Here is a 23,974-nt window from a genome sequence, read left to right as displayed (position 1 = left end):
GGCTTTGAATTCATGATCTTTCTGCCTGTCCTCCAGCTGGTGAGATTACAGGCATAGGGCATCACACTGGGTTCTAGATCCACTTGTTTATTACTTATGACCATGTCTCATATAACCCAGGCTAGCCTCCAACACGGAAATGTTGAGCCAAGGTTGGCCTGAGAGTTCTGATCCTCCTCCTTCGACTTAGAAGGATCAGAAGTTGGAGGTCTAAGTAGTGTAAGGAGCGTGTCTAAGTGCTCGGGTTACAGCTACGTGTCGCCATGCTCAGCTTGGTACTGTTTTCTTATCGTCAGTTTATTGTGTTTTTATTTATTTATGAGTGAATATTCGTGGCTTGGAGCATATGTGGAAGCTAGAGGACATCCCGAGGGAGTCTGTTCTCACCCCCACAATGGAGGTCTGGGGACTGAACTCATCAGGCTTGGTAGCAAGCGCCTTCCCCCACTGAGCCCTTCAAAGTTTCTGTATAAAGCCGGGTGTGGTAGTGCATGCGTGCAATCCTACCACTCAAGAGACGGTGTGCAGCTATCTAGTGTGGGCTGAATTTGGGGCTTTTTAATTTTATTTTATTTTACCTATTTACTTATTTTTGCTTTTTCAAAACAGGGATTCTCATTAGTGATGGAAGCAGTTAGGACTCATTCTGTAGACCAGGCTGACCTTGAACTCACAGAGATCTGCCTGCCTCTGCCTCTGCCTCTGCCTCTGCCTCTGCCTCTGCCTCTGCCTCTGCCTCTGCCTCTGCCTCTGCCTCTGCCTCTGCCTCTGCCTCTGCCTCTGCCTCTGCCTCTGCCTCTGCCTCCCAAGTCCTGGGGTTTAAGGCTGTGCCACCACCACCCAGTTATACAGTTCAGTTTTAAAACACTTTCTTATTTAGAAGTAACTTTAGACTTTGCAAAGGTTGGAAAGAGGGGCGAGGGAGAAGCCTTGGTCAGTATAATGCCTGCTGTGTAAGCATGAAGACTGGAGTTCAGATTCCTTCCACCATGTAAAAGCTGGGGACAGTGGGGACAGGCGGATCCCTGAAGCTCCTAGCCAGCAGCCTAGCCAGTCTGGGAGCTCCAGGTTCAGTGAGAGTCCTTGTCTCAAAATGTAAGCAGGGGAGAGAAGAGGAAGACACCCCAGAGATTCCCTCACTTTCACACACGCACACGCAGCATTTGCACTCACATGACCACACGTGCACACACACCTACACACAAGCTAGGCTGCTGCCACATGTCTGAACTCAAAATACTGAGGAAATGGATGCAAGAAAATCAAGAAAGACCAGCCTCATTCCATGGTGAGTTCAAGGCCAGCCTTGACAACATGAAATTCCAAAAACCAAAAGAAAAGGAAAAAAAGAATGAACTGAAAGACAGAATAGAGAAGCCCTGCCCTGCATATGCAAAAGTCATTTACATTTCCCTAAACATTTATATTTCTAATCACTTATTTTGTATTCCCTGAAACATTCAAACATACGTTATAGACATGGCTCTTCATGACAGGAATGTTGTCTGCAGAGCAGTTTATCTGCCCAATGGGCACAAAGGCCGCTATTATCCTGTAGTTTCTGCTCTGCTGGGGCTCAAACCCAGGGCTGTGGGCATGCAAGACAAGCATTCTGCTATTGAATTCCACCTCTGGCTTTTGTTTTGAGACAGGCTCTTAGGCTGCCGTTGAGTTTGTCATCCTCCTGCTTGGGCTCCACAGAGCTGGGATTATAGGCATGTGCACTTGGCGAGCACTTTCCTGCTGCTGTGAGAGCCCAAGGATCATCGGGAAAGGCACGAAAAGGTCTTTCTTCCTAGACCTCCTCTCCAAATCACAGAGATCCACCTGCCTCTGTCTCTCAAGTGCTGGGATTAAAGACGTGCATCACCCCCACCCGGCTCTTTCTTTTTTATGTGGAGACAGAAAAATCTCACAAATCCTAGACTTGTTGAGCTTGCTATTTAGCCAAGGATAACGTCCAGTGAATCTCCCTCCCTCCCTCCACTTCCCAACTACTAGGAGTAGAGCACACGCCATCTCACTTGGCAAAAATCTTTCTCTCTTTTCAGTTTATAGATGGTAACATACAGCTTTAGTTAGTTTGTTTGTTTTTGGAGACCGAGTCTTACTATGTAGATCTGGCACTCTGCCTCCTGAATGCTGGGATTAAAGGGATGCACTCCCATGCCCAGCCCTCCTTTTGGATTTTTTTTTTTAAGACTTAGCCTAATTTTGTAACTAAGGGTGCCTTAGAACTAAAGATTACCCTGGGGCCTGTGGATTAACTCAGTGGGCATGGTAGTTTGAAAGAGAAATGTCTTCTATAAATTCATGAATGTAAGTGCTTGGTCCCCAATTGGTGGTGCAGTTTGGGGAGATTCTGGAACTTGTAGCGCAGGAGCCTGTTAGGGGAAGTATGTCACTGTGGGGGGGCTTAGAGAACTTAAAGCCTTGCCCCACTTACAGATGACTCTCCCTCTCTGCTTCCTGTATGTGATGGAGATGTGATTTCTCAGCTTCCAGTTCTGTTACCATAGCTTTCCTGGCATGATGGACATCTAGCCCAAGTAGACTTTTCCTTAAGTTGCTTGTGGTCAACATACTTTACCACACCAACAGCAAAGAGATCAGTATCGACTCAGGACCCCAAGACCAAGTTCTTAGCACAAAGGAGATTTGCCCCAGAGGAACAGAGGGCAGGGAATAAGAGACAAACACAGGAGATGGAGAACGGAGGACACAAGAAAAAAATCAGGGGAGGGAGGAGGGGCATTTGTCCTGGGGGACAAAGGACTGTCTCTGGATTGAGAGGAGACTGCTGTAGCCCACAGGAAGATGGCGGTTTATAAAGGGAAAAGGGGAAACCCCCATGTTAGGATGAGGTGTTTAATTTTCATTGGGCATGTAAATTAGATGAGCCAAAAAGGGCTTTTGTTTGTTGGGCCTCACTGCTTTGATAACTGGACCTTGGTAGTCAGCCTCAAGAGGAGGAAGTGGCCAAATAAGGGAATAAATCTTGGAGGCTAGCTTTAGGAATGCTAACAGGTTTTAGCAAGGCAAAGGGAATGCGGGAGAAAGGCAAGGCCTGCCAGAGCCCTGCTAGCCCTGCTTGAGCTGGCCAGAGTCCCTTCAAACAGAAAAGTATCTAATAAATACAGTAGGTAAAGGCACATGTCACCAAGCCTGATGACCTGAGTTTGATCACCAGGATCCCACATAGTGAAAGGAGAGAACAGACTCCTAGAAATTGTCCTCTGACTGCTACACGTGTGCCACAGCACATACATGATAACACACGCACGCGCATACTAAAATAATTAAAATGTAAAAACATAAATAAATTGATTCAAAACCAAAGTTTCTTTTGCCTCAGCCTCCCGGGTGGAAGTAGAGGCATTCATCATTGCAACACTGTGCCTGGTTTCCCTTGATGTTTTTTTTTTTTAATATTTTTTATTTATTATGTATACAATATTCTGTCTGCGTGTATGCCTGCAGGCCAGAAGAGGGCATGAGACCTCATTACAGATGGTTGTGAGCCACCATGTGGTTGCTGGGAATTGAACTCAGGACCTTTGGAAGAGCAGGCAATGCTCTTAACCTCTGAGCCATCTCTCCAGCCCTCCCTTGATGTTTTTAAACAGCGGTTTATTATTGTATGTGCACATGAATGTGAGGTGTGTGCACCCATGGTGCACAACTTGAAGAAGTTGTGTGCGTCTGGGGATCAAGCTTCGGCCATCAGGCTTGGAAGCACCTGCGTCTACAGCTGAGTTGCTTCTTCAGTCCCATTTTGATTTTTAAACTTTTTTTTTTGCTACATTTGTTTGGTGTATGAGTATGTATGCAAGTCACAAGTCTGGAGGGAGGGTACAATTTGTAGGTATCAGTTATCTGTTTCCATTGTGTGAATCCTGGAGACAGATCTCAGGCAGTCACACTTAACATCGGGCACCTTGACCCCCAAAACATAAATGTAAAAACATTTATATAAATTGGGGCTGGAGAGGTGGCTCAGAGGTTAAGAGCACTGGCTGCTCTTCCAGAGGTCCTGAATTCAATTCCCAGCAACCACATGGTGGCTCACAACCATCTGTAATGAGATCTGGTGTTCTCTACTTGCCTATAAGATATATGTAGGCAGAATACTGTATACATAATAAATAAATAAATCTTTTAAAATTATATAAATTAATTAAAGTCAACACACTGACCCAATTTTATGTTCAATTGACACATAATAATTACACATATTTATGGGGCATATTTGGTGTTTTTTTATGAGTATAAACTGTGTGGTGACTTAATGAATTAGCATACCCATTAAATATTTATTTGGAATAAGACCATTCAAAATCTTGTAACCATTTTGAAATATATATATTTTTTAAAGATTTATTTATTTATTATGTATACAACATTCTGCCTCCATGTATGCCCACATGCCAGAAGAGGGTGACAGATCTCAGTACAGATGGCTGTGAGCCACCTTGTGGTTGCTGGGAATTGAACTCAGGACCCCTGGATGAGCAGCCAGTGCTCTTATCCTCTGAGCCATCTCTCCAGCCCCTCCCCCCCTTTTTTGAAATGAGGTCTCACTTTGTAGCCCTGGCTGGCCTGAAACCCACAGAGATCCGTCTGTTTATTCTTCCAGAGTGTTGATGTTCAGGGTGTACTACACATGACCTAACATATACCATGTTTTATGGTGCTGGAGAAACAGTTCAGCACTTGAGAGTACTTGTTGCTTCTGTGGGAGGACCCAGCAGTCATGATGACTCACATCCACCTGTAAGTCTGGTTCCAGGGGCTCTGATGTCCTCTGCTCACCTCCCAGGCACCAGGCATGCAGGTAGTATATAAGTACTCATGCAAATAAAAAATAAAGAAGTTATTAAAAATTTTTAAAGAGTGTGCTTAGCGGTGCACACCTTGAGCCCCGCCAGCACTCTGGAGACGTAGGCAGATCTCTGTGAATTCAAGGCCAGCGGATCAACATAGCAGACTTTGTCTCGAGAACAGCAAAAAGAAATAAAGATTAACTATACTCACTAAAATGTGTTCTTCCTCTCTGACAGTAACATCGCCACCAATATTTTTACTTGATTTTGTTAAGTTTTTTTTTCTCATGTTATTATTTTGGGGGGGAGGGTTTCAAGGCTGGGTTTCTCTGTTGCAGCTGAAAGACCTGGATAAAACCAGGTCTCCCCAAAGAAAGCCCTGGATAAATCCAGGTTTTCCCCCCTACCCCCAGTAGGAAGAAAATAGCCAAAAATCTAAGCAGGGAGAGAAAAATTAGGAATCTAGGATTAGCCGGTTCAGTGACTGTGTTTTAGGAACTAGCTGAAGATAAAGTTAGATTGTAATCTTGAGAATAATCTTGAGAAAGGAACTAGCTGATTATGACTTTGGGAATGGTCTTGAGAGGCAGGGAGTTGCCCCCTGGTGATCATCACTGGTATTCTCGGAATTTCCTACACCCTCCCTGCTCCTTTTGGATCACTGGGCAATGGTTTCTTCCCTTAAAAGCCCTTTCTCCCGGTCACTCGGGGTCGAACTCTTCCCCTGCGTGGGTTATGAGTCTCGGCCCCAGTGCACTGGTTCCCGTCTCATCTCATCATTAAACCTTGTGTGATTGCAGCAAGGATGGTCTCTCGTGAGTTACTGGCGGGGTCGTGTTATCCCGAGACTTGAGTGGGAGTCTCCCTACACTGGGGGTCTTTCAGTAGCCTTGGCTGTCCTAGAACTCACTCGATAGACCCGGATGGCCTCGATCTCAGAGATCTATCTGCCTGTCGCTGCCTTCCAAGTGCTGGGATTAAAGGCTTGTGCCACCACCACCTGGATTTTTTCTTATATTGTCATGTAGAATTGCTGACCTTATTGGCATTAAGAACAAACATTAAGGCTGGGATCTTGGGAGCTCAGTCCATAAAGTGCTTCCCTTACAAACACAAGGATCTGAGTTCAATTCGGGGAACCTGGTGTTTGGAAAGCCAGCCATGGTGGCACATTTATAATCCCATGCTGGAGAAGTGGAGACAAGCAGACCCCTGGCATTCGGTGACAACCCACCCACCCTTGGTGACCAGGCCAGTGAGAAGTCCTGTCTCTAAACAAATCATGTCTCGTGGTTCCAGAGACATGACACATGAGCTGTCTTTTTTTTTTTTTTTTTTTTTTTTTTTTTTTTTTGAGACAAGGTTTCCCATCCAGCCCTTGCTGCAGCCCATTCAGCCCTTGCTGCAGCCCATCCAGCCCTTGCTGCAGCCCATCCAGCCCTTGCTGCTGCAGCCCATTCAGCCCTTGCTGCAGCCCATCCAGCCCTTGCTGCTGCAGCCCTTCCAGCCCTCAACCTCTTTCATTCAGTTTTCACCAGACTTTTTCAACATTGCCCTTCTAAAAAAAGGATCCAGAGCCGGGTGATGGTGGCACATGCCTTTAATCCCAGCACTCGGGAGGCAGAGGCAGGCGGATCTCTGTGAGTTAGAGGCCAACCTGGTCTACAAGAGCTAGTTCCAGAACTGGCTCCAAAGCTACAGAGAAACCCTGTCTAGAAAAAACAAACAAACAAACAAAAAGTATCCAGAGTTACACACTGTCGTTGTTACTTCTCTCCAATTTCCTCAGTCCTTCACATTAGAAAAAATTACACATCTGTTCATTTTCTATGTGTGTACAAACCCCATGGAGTGCATAGAGGTTCTGTCACGTTGGCCCAAGGGATTGAACTAGGGTCACCAGGCTTAGTGGCCAGTGCTTTGCTTTTACTGAGAGTCATCTTGCTGACCTCAGCTTTTTGTTTTTCACTTTCAGAACCTTCGCATTTCAAGGGCTCCAGGCAGCTATCCAGATGACTTTCATAATTTCACTGAATTATAATTGTTTTCTGCATGTATTTTACCTTGTTTCCCTTTTTAGTTTTTTGTTGTTATTTTTGGAATTTTATGTTTTAATTTGTTGTTTTTCTTTGTTAGCTTTTTACATTTTTATTTATTTATTTTTGAGACAAAGCTACAGAGAAACACTGTCTCGAAAAACCAAAAAAAAAAGAAGGTATTTTATAGCTGGGCAGTGGTGCACACCTTTAATCCCAGCACCCAGAAGGCAGAGGCAGGTGGATCTCTGTGAGTTTAAAGCCAGCCTGGTCTATACAGCGAGTTCCAAGACTGCCAGAGCTGCACAGAGAAACCTTGTCTGGAAAAATCAAATTAATTAATTAATTATTTAACTAAATTAAAAAGAAAGAAAAGAAAAAAACAAAAAAGTATTTTATTTGTATGTTTTGGCTGCATGCCTGGTGCCCTTTGGATCCCATTGGATCAATAGATGGCTGTTAGCCTCCAGGGGGTACTAGGAATAGAACAAGTACTTTAACCACTGAGCCATCTGTTCAACCCTTTGGTTTACTCTTTCACACAGGATCTGTCTTTGTAGCTCTGGCTAGTCTTGAGATCAAAATGTGGACCAGATAAGCCACGAACTTGCTGCAACCCCCCTGCCTCTGTCTCCTGAGGACTGGATGGTGACCTGTGGTGGCACAGCTGGCTCTGGGCAGCTGTTTATCGACAGTGTCTACTCGTGACTAGACTTGATCTGATTTTTCCTGACTGTTGTCATAGAAGGATATGACTTCTTCCTAATGCCCCCCCAGAAGAGCAGTCCTTGCTCTCAGCCCTTGAGCCTCTCCTCAGTCCTCCCACCCCCTAGAAACTACTCCTTACTTTGTTCATTAGGACAATGGAGATAGAGCCGGGTAGTGGTACACAAAGCACTCGGAGGCAGAGGCAGGCGAATGTCAAACAAAGATGGAGGCAAACCCGGTCTACAGAGTGAGTTTCAGGACAGCCGGGGCTACACAGAGAAACCCTGTCTCAAAAAAAAAATTAAAACAAAAGAAACCCTGTCTTGAACCCCCCCCCAAAAAAAAAGAAGGAAAAGAAGAGAGAGAATTTGAGACTAGGAGATTGAGATTATGTATACTACGTTACTCTTCAAATTTACACCCTATCAGAATGAATCAGATAGTTACTAAACTGTGGAATAACCAATTGCTATTTTTTTAGAGATAGATTGTCACTGTATCTCCCAGGCTAATCTGTGTAGCACATCAAATGCCTTGAACCAGTTAATGATTCTCATGCCTCAGCCTCCTGGAGGGTTGCAAGTGTGCTCTACCACACCTGGCTAATATTGCCTATTCGCACACTCAAAGTTATTTGATCGGGTTAAACAACTTCGGTCTTCAGTTGTCTTCAGTCTTTTGTGTGTGACTTGATCTTGTTTAAGCTCATTTTCTTTTCCTTCCTTTCTTTCTCTTTTCTTGGTATGTGATAGTTTTTAAAAATAAAAATCTTAAAAGTTATTTCCTTTCCTTTCTCTCCATCCTTTCCTTCTCCTTTTTGCTGTATTGAAGATTGAACCCACTGAGGACTCAACCACTGAGAACTCTGCCATTGAGAACCCCACCACTGAGAACCCCACCACTGAGAACCCCACCACTGAGAACTGAGACATTGAGGCAGGATTGAACGTTAGTTTAAGGCTAGGCCAGGCGGTGGTGGCACACACCTTTAATTCCAGCACTCAGGAGGCAGAGGCAGGCAGATATCTATAATATTAAGCAGGCCTGGCCCTGTGTGATGTAGGAGAATTGTCTGTAATCTGTTAATCATGTTTTAAATAAAACGCTGATTGGCCAGATAGAAAGTATAGGTGGAAAAACCAGACAGGAAATAGAAATGATGTAATGAGAACAGGAGAATTCTGGGAAGGAGGAAGTTGATTCCTCCCACTCCTGCCCAGACCACCAAAGCAGCAGGATTTAATCTGCAACCACTGAAAAAGATACTGAGCCACATGGCTAACATAGATTTAAAAAATGGGTTAATCAAGATATGAGAGTTAGTCAATGAGAGGCTAGAGCTAATGGGCCAATCAGCTTTATAACTTTAGAGACCTATGTGTGATTTTCTTTGGGGCTAAACAGTTGTGGGGTACTGGACAGGACAAAAAACCTCAACAAGCAAGCCAGCCCCCACATGTTAAAGATCTCTGTGAGTTCGAGGCCAACCTGGTCTATAAGCTAGCTCCAGGACAGGCTCCAAAGCTACAGAGAAACCCTGTCTCGAAAAACAAAAAACAAAAAACAAAAGAAAGAAAGAAAGAAAGAAAGAAAGAAAGAAAGAAAGAAAGAAAGAAAAAGAAAGTTAGTTTAAGGCTAGCCTGGGATACATACAAAGATTTTTGTTTGTGTTAAGTTGAAAAGAAGCAGAGAGGTTTGAGAAAACCCGACAGGGTCCTCTGGAGTCATGAGTGCCAAGAAAATGAGTCAGAGAAGAAAGGACACCAGACAAACACAATAAAAAGTTTCTCTCGGTAGCAATTTTATTTGGTTTCGATACTCGCTGGCCCACCTCACTGGCCATAGGATCATTCTCAAACAGATCTATTGTCGTAGGATTCTTCATTCGCCTCTTACAAGGACAAGAAAGCTATGGGTCACATCATGTGTCAGGGCAGGGAAAACCCAGACACTGTGTCAGGTTGCAGCTTGGCTAGGAGGGGAACATGCCACATGCAGAGAGGGGCTGAATAAGGACCAGTTCTGGGGCTTGAGCTTAAGAGTAGACTTAGGTCAGGGTCAGTGCTCTGAATGAGGGCTCAGTAGCTGTGAACAGAAGACTTATCCAGTTCACTGTGCTGTTCCTTCTGGGACTCTGTCACCACCTGCTGGGGGCAAAGCATGCAAGGGGATAATTCAGCAGCACTTTCCTGGGATCTCTTGTGCCCTGCACAGCTTGCTGAGGTTACAGTTTATCTCCTCCTCCTCCTCCTCCTCCTCCTCCTCCTCCTCCTCCTCCTCCTCCTCCTCCTCCTCCTCCTCCTCCTCCTCCTCCTCTTCCTATTCTTGACTTTTCAAGACAAGGTTTTTCTGTGTAGCCCTGGTTGTCCTGAAACTCACTCTGTAGACCAAGCTGCCCTTGAACTCAGAGATCTGCCTACCTCTGCCTCCCGAGGGCTGGGACCAAAGGTGTGTGCCACACACCACACCACCTGGGTATCTACTCGTTCTCTGTCTGGTGTTCCTCCCTGACTCAGCAGATAGATGAACTTGGCACAAAAACCTTACCACCTGAGTTTGATCCCTGAATCTCACAGTAAAGAGAGAGAACTAACTCCTGAAAACGCCCTCTGATCTCCATGTGAACATATGGCATAGGTGCGTCTGCACACACACACCCAGACACGCACACACGCATGCCTCCTATCTGCTGTCCCTCCCAAGAATACTCTCAGCATCCTAAGATCTGTAGCCCATCCAGATAGGGGCTCAGAAACATTAGAAATGTGGGGTCCCGGATCAAGGGTTTTAACTCACCTCCCCATCCCGGGTCTCAATAGTCCTAATCAGAACCATCTTACGGCTGTGGCTGTCCTGGGGAGCCTCCACCTCAGGCACTGGAGAAAGCAGGAGAGAGGACATGGTTAGGATTCTCCCCTTTCGGGCTCCCACTCCCACCCCTGACGGCCAGAAATCTCACTGCGTGAGGAATAGGAGTCAGTCTAGGATAAGCGTGGCTAGAGTAATCAGGGCAGAAGGTAGAGAGGAGTTGCAGGCTGGAAGTCAGACGTGGAGGACTCACCAGTGGCCTTTAAACTTAGGGAAGCAAAGGAATGGACTGGCACTGAGATCCTGTGGGCAAGGCACACAGCCTGATTATTCCCTTCGCTAGGCCCAATGCCCTACCCTACCATCCCTGCCCTATCCTAGTAGCCTCTCCATTCACCGGCTCTCCTCTCCTTCCAGCAGCTTCCTGTAGGTGGCGATCTCGATATCCAGGGCCATCTTAACATTGAGGAGCTCCTGGTATTCTCGCAGATGCCGCGCCATCTCTTCCTTCAGCTGTCGAAGCTCTTCCTCCAGACGCGCAGCGCCGGCTTGGTACCCTCCAGCCTCCAGGGCGAACTGCTCCTCCAGCTCCCGCAGCTGTCTGAGCAGCGCCTCGTTCTGGGGGAGGAAAAGAAGAAGGGGGCAGTCAGAAAGCCCTTCAGCCTTCGCCCACCGGCCCAGGCAGCAGCGGAGTACTCACCGTGCCACGCAACCCGTCCACCTCACACGTCAGACTCTGGATTTGACGTCGGGACTCGTTCATCTCCTGCTTGGCCTGGCGTAGGGCCTCGTGGTTGCGGTTGGCGGCGTCGGACAGGTCAGCGTACTGCAGAGTGGCAGACGGGTCCAGCTGGGATGCGAGCAATTCCCAGAGCCTCCCACCCCAGGACCCCCTCAGAGTCCTCCCCCACTCTCGCACTTTGGACTTATACCACTCCTCTGCCTCCTGCAGATTCTTCGCTGCGATGTTCTCATACTGCATACGGATGTCCCTCAGCGCCGCAGTCAGCTCTGGCTTCACTGTCGCCTCCACCTCCACCTGCTGAACCTGCTGGCTCTCCATGCTCACCTGCAGATCCCGAAGTTCCTACAGGCCAGGAAAGGCGGAGGTTGTGAATAGAAAAGAATGCCTAGCTTGGCATGTAATCCCAGCTTTTGAGAGGTTGAGACAGAAAACTCACTAGTTCAAGACCTGTCTGGGCTTTGAGACCGTGTCTCTAAATGAGAGAGAGAGAGAGAGAGAGAGAGAGAGAGAGAGAGAGAGAGAGAGAGAGAGAGAGAGAGAGAGAGAGAGAGAGAGAGAGAGAGAGGGGAGGCACTTGCATGAACAGAAGGGGCGCTAGGGAGTGCACGCGAACCGGATTCTGAGACCTGAGCCCAGGATGCTCTTAGGCCGGTTGTCAGGTTCAGGGTGTAGATACCTCAACCGCCAACAGGTGGCGCATGGGTGGGAGTCAAGCCAGCCACCTGTAGCCCGGGTAAAGGGTGGGGTTGTCATCCCGTAGCATCCCTGTTGTCTCCGCAGCTTCAGCGAGGCCTTCTCCCGAGCCTTCCCAGACACCCCGACCACTCACCTCTTCGTGTAGTTTCTTGAGGAACTCAATTTCATCCATCAGAGACTCAATCTTGCGCTCTAGTTCTAGGCGGGACAGAGTGGCGTCGTCCACATCCTTTGTGAGTGGGAATGGGTGTGCAAGAGAAAAGAGAGCTCTTTAGACAGAGGAAGGGCCAGGCCTTCCCTTTCAGCCTCTGAGGTATGAGGTTGCCTCCCCTAACCCACCGATGCTACCCTGGAGACGCTGCTGGGGGTGCAGACGGGGTGGTGGGACTCGACGTGGCCCCCCACTCACCTTACGGAAGAGCACCAGGTTGTGCTCCGCATCCTCCCGCTTGCGGGATTCTTCTTCTAACCTAACAGGCAGAGCAGGGAGATATAGAGCTGCCCAGTTACCTCCCAGCCCTCCCGCCACATCTAGCACCCCGCCCCCATCTGCTCTTGCTGCTGTCCTTGGTCCAAAGCGAGGAATTCAGCCTGCCCGTCTAACGGGCTGGAAACAGAGCATGGGTTGGGGGGAAGTCCCCTTAATAATCGGCCAGTTCCACTAGGTGCTCGAGGCATAGTGCTGGGAGGGGGCCGACCAGGATGTTACAGGCACCGGCTGGGGTTGACCAGCCGGGCCACGCCCTAGGGCTGTTGGATCTAAGGGAAAAATAGGGAGGAGCGGAGGAAGCGACTGGCAGGCCCTCTGACCTCTGCTTGAGCGCCGCCAGGTCCTCCGCCAGCGCGTCGCGCTCCACCTGCACCCGGTCGCGCTCCCGGCCCAGCAGCTCCAATTCGCGCCGCAGTTCCCGCAGCTCCTGCTGGCACAGCTGGTCGGCGCGCGCCGGCTCCTGGCCCCGGGCCTGGCTCAGCTCTCCGCGCAGAGCTGCGTTCTGCTGCTCCAGGAAGCGCACCTTCTCGATGAAGTTGGCGAAGCGGTCGTTGAGCTCCTGTAGCTCTTGCTTCTCGTTGCTCCTTGTAGCCAGGAACTCCTGGTTGAGGGCCTCGGCCATGGAGAAGTCGAGGCGCTCCGAGGGCAAGCGCAGGGCCCCCGCTCGAGGGGCACGGAAGCTACCCAGTCGCGCAGACGAGCTCGGGGACGCCGAGCCCAGCAGGCGGCTGCTGGAGAAGCGAGAGCTGGAAGAGTAGGAATAAGCCCCGGGGGACAGTGAGGGCGGTGGTCCGAAGGTCCGGCGGTATGAGGTGGAGCTGATGCCGGACCGTAGGCCCGACGAGTGATGGCTCATGGTGGCGGAAGATGGCATTCAGCGCTTGGCGGAGCTAGGCCGGGCGGGAAGGAGCTGCAGACCGATGCGGGGCAGCTTTATAGTCCTGCGGTCTCAGGGGTGTCGGGGGTGGGGGAGCACGACAGCTCCTCCCACTGGCCTGACTACAGACGGGCTGTGTGGGGAGGGGGATGCCCCACCCTGCAGAGCGAGGACACCATCCCTTCCCTCTCCCGGTTCCTGGCACCCTGCCTACTTGCTTCCCCCTTGTTGCTGACAGAGATCAGGGATGCGACCGCAGGATGGAGATAGGCTAGGGGTCGAGCTTCTGAGCATGACTCCAACGCAGGAGCCTAGGGTGGGAGGACATGACTTGACCCGATATGCCCCTCAGAAGAGGAGGTAAGAATTAGGGAATAGGAGGGAACAGAGGTTAAAGGGCAAGCTTTTGACTATGAGAAGGGAGGTAGGTGGAGGGAGAGCTAACCTGGCCTAAATCGGGGAGTTTGTGCCTCCTCCTGCCTCCTGAAGCTGAAAAATTTTTCACCTGTTGTCAGCTGCCCCCACCACAACCAAGAGAAATACTGGACAGAGGGGGCTGGGGCAGGGCTTATCTCCGCCTGCTCCCCAGGGCACGGTAAAGGGCTAGTGGTTGGCGCCAGCTCTGCAGCTAATGGACTGACTGACCAGCTCCCCCTCCCCCTGCCCTTGTCGGGCAGAAGTTGCCTGCTGATGTTTCCACCTTAAAGACACAGCCCCCAAATTTTGATTTAACACCTTCAAAAGGTGGGCACTTCATAGGGGGTTGAAGGTGTCAGACTCCAAGGTGTCTGCCATGTCAGAGGCTGGGCTTACTGAGCTTGTGGTGTACTGTCTGGCCTTTACTGGATTCTCTCCCCCTCCACACTAACTGCTGCTCAGTCACCCCTTACGGGAACTAGAAGAATTTCCTGAAGTAGAAAGGGGAGGGGGTTGGAGGGTAGCAGCTGCCAGGGCTGAAAGACAGACTGGCAGGAACCAGTCTCCAGGGCTGAGGAGGTGCAGGTGCCCAAAACCATTGCGATAAAGGGACAAAAGATGGGAAAGCTACCCACCCACAATGGCCTGAAAGAAGAGACAGAGAGAACTCCTAGGGCAGGTCCACAAACAGATGCCTTTTCCCCACTGAGCCATCTTGTAGATCCTACCAACATGTATTGTGTAGCCTGCTCCAGATACCTGCGTGCACAGACTTTACACAAATACACAACTACACGCCTTAGCATACACACACCCCAGGTAGCAGGAATCTAACTGGCCTCTGTGTTACACAGCTTGCAGAATGCAGACACAGGCTGTCCAGGAGTGGACAGAGGCAGTCTGGATTCTCTACAGGAGAAAGGATGCTCAAGTCTCTCAGGTTTATTTGGAGCCCTGTGTCTGCTGGGGACTCAGGGACTCTGGACTCTCAAGCAGGACAGGTCTACCTCCGATGGGTCCTGAGAACAAAACAGGTGTGAGGTGGAAGAAGCAGGTTTGGGACTCTAGGCTGGATGCCTGGCTGGGATAAGGAGGGCGGCTCCCTGCTGGCCAGCTCCTTCATACTGCAGGGCAGAGAACTCCCCCACCTTCTGTGTGTCCTCTGAGATGAGCCAGAGCCAACACCCAGCCTGAGTGCTGGCTTACATCCCTAGCCATCCTCTTCTCTCCAGGCCCCTCCTTCCTTCCGGGCTATTAGTCTCTACCAGCTCAGCAGCCAGGCCCTGCTCCTTGATGGATCTAGTTTGGTTACTAAGGGAATGAGGAAAAGGATGTTGGGAAAGACGAGCAGGGTGAATAAACCAGGGCCTGCCCACCCCAGTTCCTGGGGTGGAGAGAGGTGGAGAGAGGTAAGGTCCCATCTGGGCTAGGGTAAAAGGGTTGGCGGGTCAGAGATGAGGTTGTGGGAACCTGGTGCCTTGGCACTCTCTATTGCAGTCCTCGGCTCTGAGCAATTGCTGCCATTGTCCGGAGCTCCATCCAACCCAGACTCCAATAGCAAATGATGAGTCCTGGAGACATGGAGAGGACAAGCTAGGCCACTGGAGGACCAGCATTGCCCTGTCTGCATTGGGAGCCCGTGGCAGGCCTGTGCCTTTGAGATTAGAGTTCCTGAAGTAGAGGTTGAGCAAAGCCGGGCAAGTCCTGCGCACAGGGAGCTGCAGAGGGAGTTTTGTTCAGCTCTGCCCCTCCCTTGCATACATCTCCAGCTCACTACTCAGGGACCAGAAAACCTCCCAGAGGGCTCTGCTACAGGTCGGTCGGGTGAGGAAGGGCCAACCCGTGTAGGGGACACAGTAAAGAAAAGGCAGAGAAGGATTCGTGCCTAGTGGCAAGCAGCCAGGCCTGGGAGCTCTTGGAAGAGAAAGGCTGAGGATAAAAAGCCACAGGTACGATTATTCCAGCTGCCGTCTTCCCATCCTGGCCATAGAAAGTTAGCCTCCTCGCTGGCCTTCCTTTGCTCTCGGTAAAACGGGGAATATAGCCTCAAAGCGCTGGAGGACTAAATCACTGGTTCTCAACCGTCCTAACGCTGCGACCCTTTGATTGGATCCTCGTTGTGGTGACCCCAACCATAAAATGATTTTGTGGCCACTTCATAACTGTAATTTTGGGGTTTTGTTTTGTTTTTTGTTTGTTTTTGTTTTTTGAGACAGGGTTTCTCTGTAGCTTTGGAGCCTGTCCTAGAACTAGTTCTTGTAGACCAGGCTGGTCTCCAACTCACAGAGATCCACCTGCCTCTGCCTCCCGAGCGCTGGGATTAAAGGCATGTGCCACCAGCGACAGGCTAATTGTAATTTTGTTACAGTTATAAATTGTAACATAAATATCTGATACACAACCACTGGACTAAATGAATAAATATATGTACACACCTAACACACACACTGTAAAAGCTGAGAAAGTAACTGGTTTTACTGTTTTTGTTGCTACTCTCGTGTTGTCAGCCTCCAGGGTCAGGAGGATCTGGATTACTTTTGGATTGCCCTTACTGGTGGCTAAGAGCAGTGCTGGACCCCAAATAGAAGGAGCCGAGTACCACTTAACCGATGGATGGAGGGGAAGGTAGGCACATCCTTCCTTAGTGTGTTGGGGCTCAGTTCAACCTAATGTGCAGTCTGCTTTGGGGTTTCTTGAAGGGTTCATCCCATTTTCTTTATTCCACAAATAGGAATGCTAATAATAGCAGCTACTTCATATCATTGGGAGGATTCGGTGAGCTATAAAATGCTTAGTGCTTGGCCCGTGTCTTTATTACCTTCTCTGCTTCTGTGGCTGACCTGCTGGTTTATAGAGAAATGGCTGGATGCACACACAGAGTCGCACAAAAGGTGAGTATTGACGCGTACGTTACCCACGCGCGTATCAGTCAGTTCTGTGCTGTGGACCCCGTCCTGGGTTAGGAGAGGGGTGTGCAGGCAAGTGAAGGTGGAAAGTAGATGAGGGGAGAGTCTGCTGCTGGACCCTGGCAAGACCAAACAGTAGGTGGGGCACTGAGGAATTGCTGAGCTGCATAGCGTGATACCTGGATCTGTGATTTGGGAGCTCAGTCTTTGGGATGGCACCACTCCCAAGATATTTCTGAGGATGTGGGTAGCTGAGGCTAAGGTGGGGTAAAGGGAATGGTCCTGCAGAAGAGTTCAGGCCACCAGCATGGACATCTACCAGCTGCCATATTCTCCTCTGGAGGACAGAGCTGGTGACAGTCTCTGGTGACAGCACAGCAGGTGTTCAACAATGTTGCTCACATTCCTCTGCCACAGGACGGATGAACAGAAACACAGGAGCAATGGCATATGTCTAATTCCTTGTAACCAAGTATTAGCTGGAGGCCTTTCTGGTGCAGATCCAGGACTGGGGCACATCTTTCATTCCATGTCCCCAAGACAGGCCAGGTTCCTTAGTGAGCCTTTGCTAGTCAGGTCCCTTGGCTCACATCTAAGGTCCCAGCAGCAGTTGAAGAGGGAGGAAGAGTTGATCTTAGAGATTCAAAGTCAACTTGGAAAAGTATGTTGTGTGATATTTTGCTTGTGTTCTGACAAATAAAGCTTGCCTGGAGATCAGAGGGCAGAGCTAGTCACTAGGTAACAATAGAGGCCAGGCAGTGGTGGCACATGCCTTTAACCCTAGCACTTGGGAAGAGGAAGCAGGAAGATCAGGAGTTCAATGCCATCCTGGGCTACCCGAGATTGAACCAGTTTAAAAGAGAAAGAACCAGACACTGGGAGCTCATACCTTTGATCTCAGCACTTCGGAGTTGGAGACAGGAACATAAGACAGGTGAAGACAGGATCTTGTGCCCCATTCAGTCTGAGGATTCATAGAGGGAAGAAATCACTGGTGGTTGCTCATCTGCTTTTCTGATTTATCAGGTTATTACCTTGATATTTGACTCCTGGTTTTTATTGATTAGGACTAATTAGGAGCTCAGTCCAGTGCTCCATTGCGGGTCTCTCCTCTGTTTCCATCATTTGCTGGGTGAAGGTTCTATGGTGACATTTAAGGTAGTCATCAGTCTGACTACAGGGCAATGCCGGTTCAGGCACCCTCTCCTCTATTGCTTAGGGTCTTAGCTGGGGTCATCCCTGTGGATTCCTGGGAATTTCTCCAGTACCAGGTTTCTTGCTAGCCCTATAATGGCTTCCTCAATCAATCCTCTTTCCTTGCTCCCCGTCTCTGTCCTTTCCCCATTTCAACCATCTCACTCCCCTTTTCCCCCTTTTTTCCCCTTCTGCCCTCCCTTCTCCCCTTATCCCTATGCTCCCAATTTTATCAGGAGATCTTATCTATTTCTCCTTCTCAGGGAGATCTATATATGTTTCTCTTAGGGTTCACCTTGTTACTTAGCTTCTCTAAGGTCATGGACTATAGGCTTGTTATTCTTTGGTTTATAGCTAGTGTTCACTTATGAGTGAGTACATACCATGTTCATATTTCTAGGTCTGGGTTACCTCACTCAGGATGATTTTTTTCCTAGTTCCATCCATTTGCATGCAAATTTGAAGATGTCATTTTTTTTAACCACTGAGTAGTACTCCAATGTGTAAATGTATCACATTTTCTTTGTCCATTCTTCAGTTGAGGGGCATCTAGGTTGCTTCTAGGTTGAAGAGTGGGAGGAGTGAGAATATGAGCAAAAAGGTCAAGAAACACTGAAACAGCTTACCTGAGCTAATGGGAGCTCACCAACTCCGGCTGGACAGGGAAGGAACCATCACAGGACAAAGCTAGACCCTCTGAATGTGGGTGACAGTTGTATGGCTGGGGCAGACTGCAGGGTCACTGGCAGTGGCTCCAGGATTTGTCCCTGCTGCATGTACTGGCTTTTTGGAACCCATTCTCTTTGGAGGGATACCTTGCTCAGCCTGGATATAGTGGGGGACAGCCTTGGACCTTTCCCAAAACATTGGGCTTTACCCTCTCTGAGGAGTGGATGGGAGTGGGGTGGGGGGGGAAGTGGAAGGAATGGGAGGAGGAGAGAGTGGGAACTGGGATTGGTATGTAAAATGGAAAAGGATAGTTTGTTTTCTTTTTTAAAAAAAATTAAAAAATCTTTAACAAGTTTTAAAAAAAGACTAATTAGGGTCATGCTACACATGTGGTTACCCCGCCTCCATGCTTCCTCTCCTCAAGTCCCCAAGTGCCTGCTTCCCTTACTACTTGGGTCACATGACTCCGAAGGCATCCTGTCCCTGTCATGTCACTTAGGTAGGACCTGAAGCTCAGCGGGACAAAGAGTCTGCAGATGTAGGAGGAGCCCTGTCTTTGTGTGGACGGCACAGGCAGGACTTACAAGGTCCTGATGGTGCTCTGGACCCTGGCATCTGGGACCAAAGAGACCTCAAATAGAAATGGGACCCATGACCCCACTTTCCAAGGGAGTCTCTGTCAGTCAGACTACAGGGTTCCCATCTACACAGTTCTCCCAAGACTGAATTCTTCCCTCTGCTCCAGGGCTCCACCCCTTCAGCTAGGGAATATCCCAAGTCATCCTTCCCCCTTTGCTGCTTCTCTCAGCACGCTTTATTAGTATTAACATCTGGTCTTTGACAAGCATTTGACACATTCCATCCCATCCTATTATCACAATATCCTGCCAGATAGCTGCAGTTATTGTTCTCGGGTTACAAAGTAAAATGTGTGGGTAGGGGGCTGGAGAGATGGCTCAGTGGTTAAGAGCACTGGCTGCTCATCCTGAGTTCAATTCCCAGCACCCACATGGTGGCTCCCAGCCATCTGTAATGAGGTCTGAATCTCTTTCTGGTCTGCAGGCATACACGCAGGCAGAACCCTGCATACATAATAAATAAATCTTTAAAAGATTAAATGAATAAAATGTGGATGGGGCTGATGAGATGGCTCAGCAGTTAAGAGCACTGGCTGCTCTTCAGGAAGACGTGTGTTCTCTTCCCAGTACCCATACAGTGGTTCACATCTAACTCTTGTTCAAGAGAATCCAACGCCCTCTTCTGGTGTCTGTGGGCACTGCATGCATGTGGTCCACAGACATAACATGCGGGCAAAACACTAACACATAAAGTAAAAAATAAATAAAATTTCAAAAAATTAAATAACATGAAGATAAACATTAAAGCGACTTGCTCATACCATGCAGCTACAAAAACTGTGTATTTTAGGTCTGACTCCCTCATGCCGAGACTCTCTCATCCTGAGAGCATATGTCAGATTTTCCTTTGTGTTTGGTTTGTCTAGCTTGGGACCTAGATCAGCAGAATGCCTATAAGGTACTTGAGATTCTCCTCTTCCCCTCTTTCCTTTCCTCTCCTCTCTGCCCAATTGTTTGGTTGTTCTGAAAAATAAAGGTGTTGCTGCCACCTTCTGGTCAGAAGTCAGAATGGCATGTCTACAGTCTGAGCTTGTTGATCCTTTGGGATCGTGGGATTGAGGTTGCTTCAAAATGCTCCTTTTCACAGAAGAGAATTACCCAGGGAAGTATAAAACGGAGTCATAACAGTATTAGATTTAGGAGCTTTTAGCCCTGGCTACACTCTTCCCTGGGTTCTGGCCGCTACTTATTCTTATTACCCCAGAAGCCAAGGGCAGGGTAGATGCAGTGAGGACTTTAATCTCAGCACTTGGGAGGTGTTATCTATAGCAATGAGTTCAAGGCAAGTCTGCTCTACATAGAAAGTTTCAGAACTCTTGGATAGCCAGGGCTACATAGTGAAGCCCTTTTCTTTCTTTTTTTCTTTCTTCCTTTTTTCTTTTCTTTTCTTTCTCCATCTCTGAAGTGCTAAGATTATAGGCATGCACACCCCACCTGGCCTCTGATGTAGCCCCTCCCTCCCTCCCTTCTTTTTCTGTCTCTGTCTTTGTGTGTGGTGTGTGGTGGTGGGGTTGAGCCCAGAGCCATGCACCACACTAAGCACTTATTCTGCCACTACTGTCACCCCTGCTTTTGAAGTGGATCACAGTTAAGTACTCCCAGGAGTGGGGTACTCCCCACACTTGTTTTGTTTTGTTTTGTTTTGTTTTTTGTTTTTCGAGACAGGGTTTCTCTGTAGCTTTGGAGCCTGTCCTGGAACTCACTCTGTAGACCAGGCTGGCCTCAAATGAAGGGTCCAAAAAGAAGAATATAGAAATGTGGATTCCAGAAATAAAAAATGAAAAAAAAAGAAACATAAAGTTGTAAGCCTAGGAGAATGAGAGCAGGCTGTCAGCAGCTTAAGGGTTAACTATTAACGGTGGGTTGTTACTCTGCTTTACAACCCATAGCTCTGTTTGGAGGCTGAAGCTGCCCTCAGCAAGCTTAGGGTCGCTCTGCAAACTGAGGATCAGCTTTTAGATACCCCCCTGGCCACTCATGACCAGCAACTGATGTGAGCTGAGGTAAGTTTTAAATGATGGGATGTACATGACTTTTGACTTTTTGGTTTTATATTTTCCCATACCCTTCTCTGCTATGCAAAACTGGTGGTGTCAGGGGAGGTGCAGAGCCTTGGTAAACACTACCAAGGAATGCCAGGGGAAAACAATGGACTAAATACAAACACTAAATAAAAACAACTAAATACAAACACTAGTTTAACTGAAAAACTCTGTTAATAGAAATTGCAAAGAAGGGCAATTTGTATCTGAGTTTTACCTTATAAAAATTCTTTTGGGGGCTGGAGAGATGACTCAGAGGTTAAGAACACTGGCTGCTCTTCCATAGGTCATGAGTTCAATTCCCAGCAACCACTTGGTGGCTCACAACCATCTGTAATGAGATCTGCTTCCCTCTTCTAGCCTGCAGGCAGACATGGAGGTAGAATGGTGCATATATATATATATATATATATATATATATATATATATATATAGTAAACCACAGACAATCGTATGGAAGAAAATAAAATAAAAATTCTTTTGTTATTGCCTAATGCTTGCTATAAAACGAGGAGTTCAGAAACTGGCCTTTGCCACAGCCTTACAAGACCCAACTCTGGCTGTGGTCTCAGCTAGCTGATAAGCTTTTTGTGTCCCATGGAGATTTTTTTTTCATGGAATAATGTTTTCTTCTGGCTTACTAGACTTTGGTGGTTTATCTCCACCTTTGTGTGACCCCCCCTGGAACCAAGAAAACTCACAGAGATCCACCTGTTTCTGCCTCCTGAGTGCTTGGGATTCTTAACTCTCGAGTCGAGTAGGACCGTCTAGAAGTGCAGGCTGTGGCCACTGGCAGTCTCCCTCCCTTCCTCATACAGCTCCGCTGAGCTCTTCTGCCTAGAACTCCAGGCTAAAATGGGAGGGGACTCGGAACTCACCCAGGCCTGTTTCCTGATGGGGGACTTGAAATGGAAGCCACACACAGGCCTGAAATGAGGCAGGGCAGGGGCTTGTGCCCCCTAGCCCAGTTCCTCCCCCCTCCCCCGCCCTTTGCCAGCGGCAGAGCCTACTGACAGCTAGAGACCATTTCTGGAATCTTGGTATCTCCCAGGTAGAGGGGTCTGATTGTCAGTGTGTTAGAGTTTGGATCAAGCTGTCCCCCAGAGTCTCCTGTGTTGAACTCTTAGCCTCTAGCTGGAGGCAAGAGGAACTTTAGGAGGCAAGGCCTAGGGGCTAGAGAGATGGCTCAGTGGTTAAAAGCTCGTGCTGATCTTGAACACTTGAGTTTGATGCCCAGCACCCATGTTGAGGAGCTTGCAGCTGTCTGTAAATGTAGCTCCAGAGACCCCCAACACCCCTGGTCTCCAAGGACACCTGCACTCTCGTTGCACATCCCCTGCCCCCCCCCTCTCTTTAAGAGGGAGGAGGGAATGGAGGGTCTCTGGGAAGTAGGTCACTGAATTTCTATCTTGAGGGAAAATTTTGCCCCCAGGCTTCTCTCTATGGTTTGACTTCCAGCCGCTGTGAGGTGGGTAAGTAGTTTTCCCACTACCACCCCCTTCCACAAGATCTACTTTGTCACAGCCCTAAGAGCCTGAGAGCCAGCAGGCCAGAACTTCTGAAGCCATGAAGTAAGGTCTCAGCAATGGACAGCTGACATCAGCGCGTGTCACAGTATTCACTGCCTGGTTGAAGTCGCTCTGTCCAGCGCTGCGTGCTGGCACTAGACTGCAGGGAATGAAGATGGGGAAAGGAGAAGGGAGGGGAGGATGGGGAAGAGAGGGGAGAGAGAAATGGAACAGGAGGAGGGGAAGGTGGTAAAGACAGACTACAGGAAACAGATGTGCCAAGTGAGAAGACACCAGCCTGTCCCTCTCAAGAGCCCGCAGTCCCCAAATGAAGGTACATCCCACTGAGGATTCTTATCTCAGGCTCTCAGATCTGGCCTGTAAGTCCCCCTGCATCACCTCTAGTCTAAAGGAGAACTCAGCGGAGTCTGAGAGCTGAGATAAAATGGGACGCTCAGCTCAGGAAGATTTGGGACACCCTAGGCTCAGGCTCACTTTGGTAAGAGGAAGCAGTTCCTTTGAACCAGGTCTTCTTGGTTTACCATGCACCTTTGTCTTAGAGCTGGGCTGTGTACACTGGTACCAGGGAAGAGGAAGAAGGTGGCACATTCCAGACACCCGCTGATGTTCTCTGTGTTCTTTGATTTATAGCTTGAGTTGGACCAAGACTCACAGGAAGACTGGAAGGAACAGGGCAGTCTGTCTTACCAGGAACCATAGTTGAAGGCAGGCTGACAATGGGATCAGTATTCTCCCAGGGCAATGCTGGAAGCAAGGGTTTGTGTTTGTAAGGGCCTCTAGCCCCTGGAGTGGAGGGTAGGGTATGGTTGGTACATGCCCCAGCACCAGTCTACACACACACACACACACACAACTGGTCAGATAACTTGACCTGAGTTCAATCTCTGAGACCCGTTTGGTGGAAGGAAAACCAACTCCCACAAGTTGACATCTGACCTTCACACCAACTCACACAGAAATAAGTATAAAAAAAATAGGTAAAAATTTCTATGAATGGTCGTGTAGGATTTTTATGTGGGAATACCTTTGGCCGGAAAGAGAATCTCCCTCAACAAGAAATCAGAAGCAGAGTGTTACAGGACCCGGAAAGTCAGGGGTTCAAAACACTATCAGGAATCAATTACCTTTTTATTTTTCTGCTGTGTCATGGTTAAGATGTTAGCTTCCATTTGTTCCCTTTTGGTCACAAGATAGTTGCAGCAGCAGCAAGCAGCTTGCACAAGTATCTACACCCACACACTGTCCAAAGGTACAAGCAAAAGAACCCTTCCCCTGGCTCCTTTCCAAGAACGAGATTCCTCCCGCCCCTCCCCCACACCAGTAGACATTACCTCATCTCTCATTTCCATAATGACATCACTTGCTGATTCCTTAACCAATCCCTGGCCAGGGGACT

The 23,974-nt window shown here is 48.5% G+C and overlaps 1 protein-coding gene across 4 annotated transcripts; it reads right to left on the bottom strand.

The window, feature by feature from the left end:
• Positions 1-9,645: 9,645 nt before the first annotated feature.
• Positions 9,646-13,180, bottom strand: Prph (peripherin). 4 transcript variants are annotated; one of them, XM_038343012.1, is made up of 9 exons: positions 12,627-13,180; positions 12,226-12,286; positions 11,950-12,045; positions 11,295-11,462; positions 11,076-11,201; positions 10,773-10,993; positions 10,629-10,678; positions 10,364-10,443; positions 9,646-9,714 (listed from the first exon to the last, which is right to left on the bottom strand). In XM_038343012.1, exons 1-9 carry the CDS (start codon positions 13,178-13,180, stop codon positions 9,646-9,648), a joined length of 1,425 nt encoding a protein of 474 aa, XP_038198940.1. The 4 variants fall into 4 exon arrangements, with proteins under 4 accessions (XP_038198940.1, XP_038198941.1, XP_038198938.1 ...); XM_038343013.1 differs by having other exon boundaries at positions 9,646-9,711; XM_038343010.1 differs by having other exon boundaries at positions 11,076-11,462.
• Positions 13,181-23,974: the final 10,794 nt, after the last annotated feature.

The sequence above is a fragment of the Arvicola amphibius genome, chromosome 9 (genome assembly GCF_903992535.2).
Source record: "Arvicola amphibius chromosome 9, mArvAmp1.2, whole genome shotgun sequence".
In the NCBI taxonomy this organism is placed as follows: domain Eukaryota; kingdom Metazoa; phylum Chordata; class Mammalia; order Rodentia; family Cricetidae; genus Arvicola; species Arvicola amphibius.
Note: the sequence above shows the minus strand (reverse complement) of the source record. Positions and strands in the feature narration are given on the sequence as shown.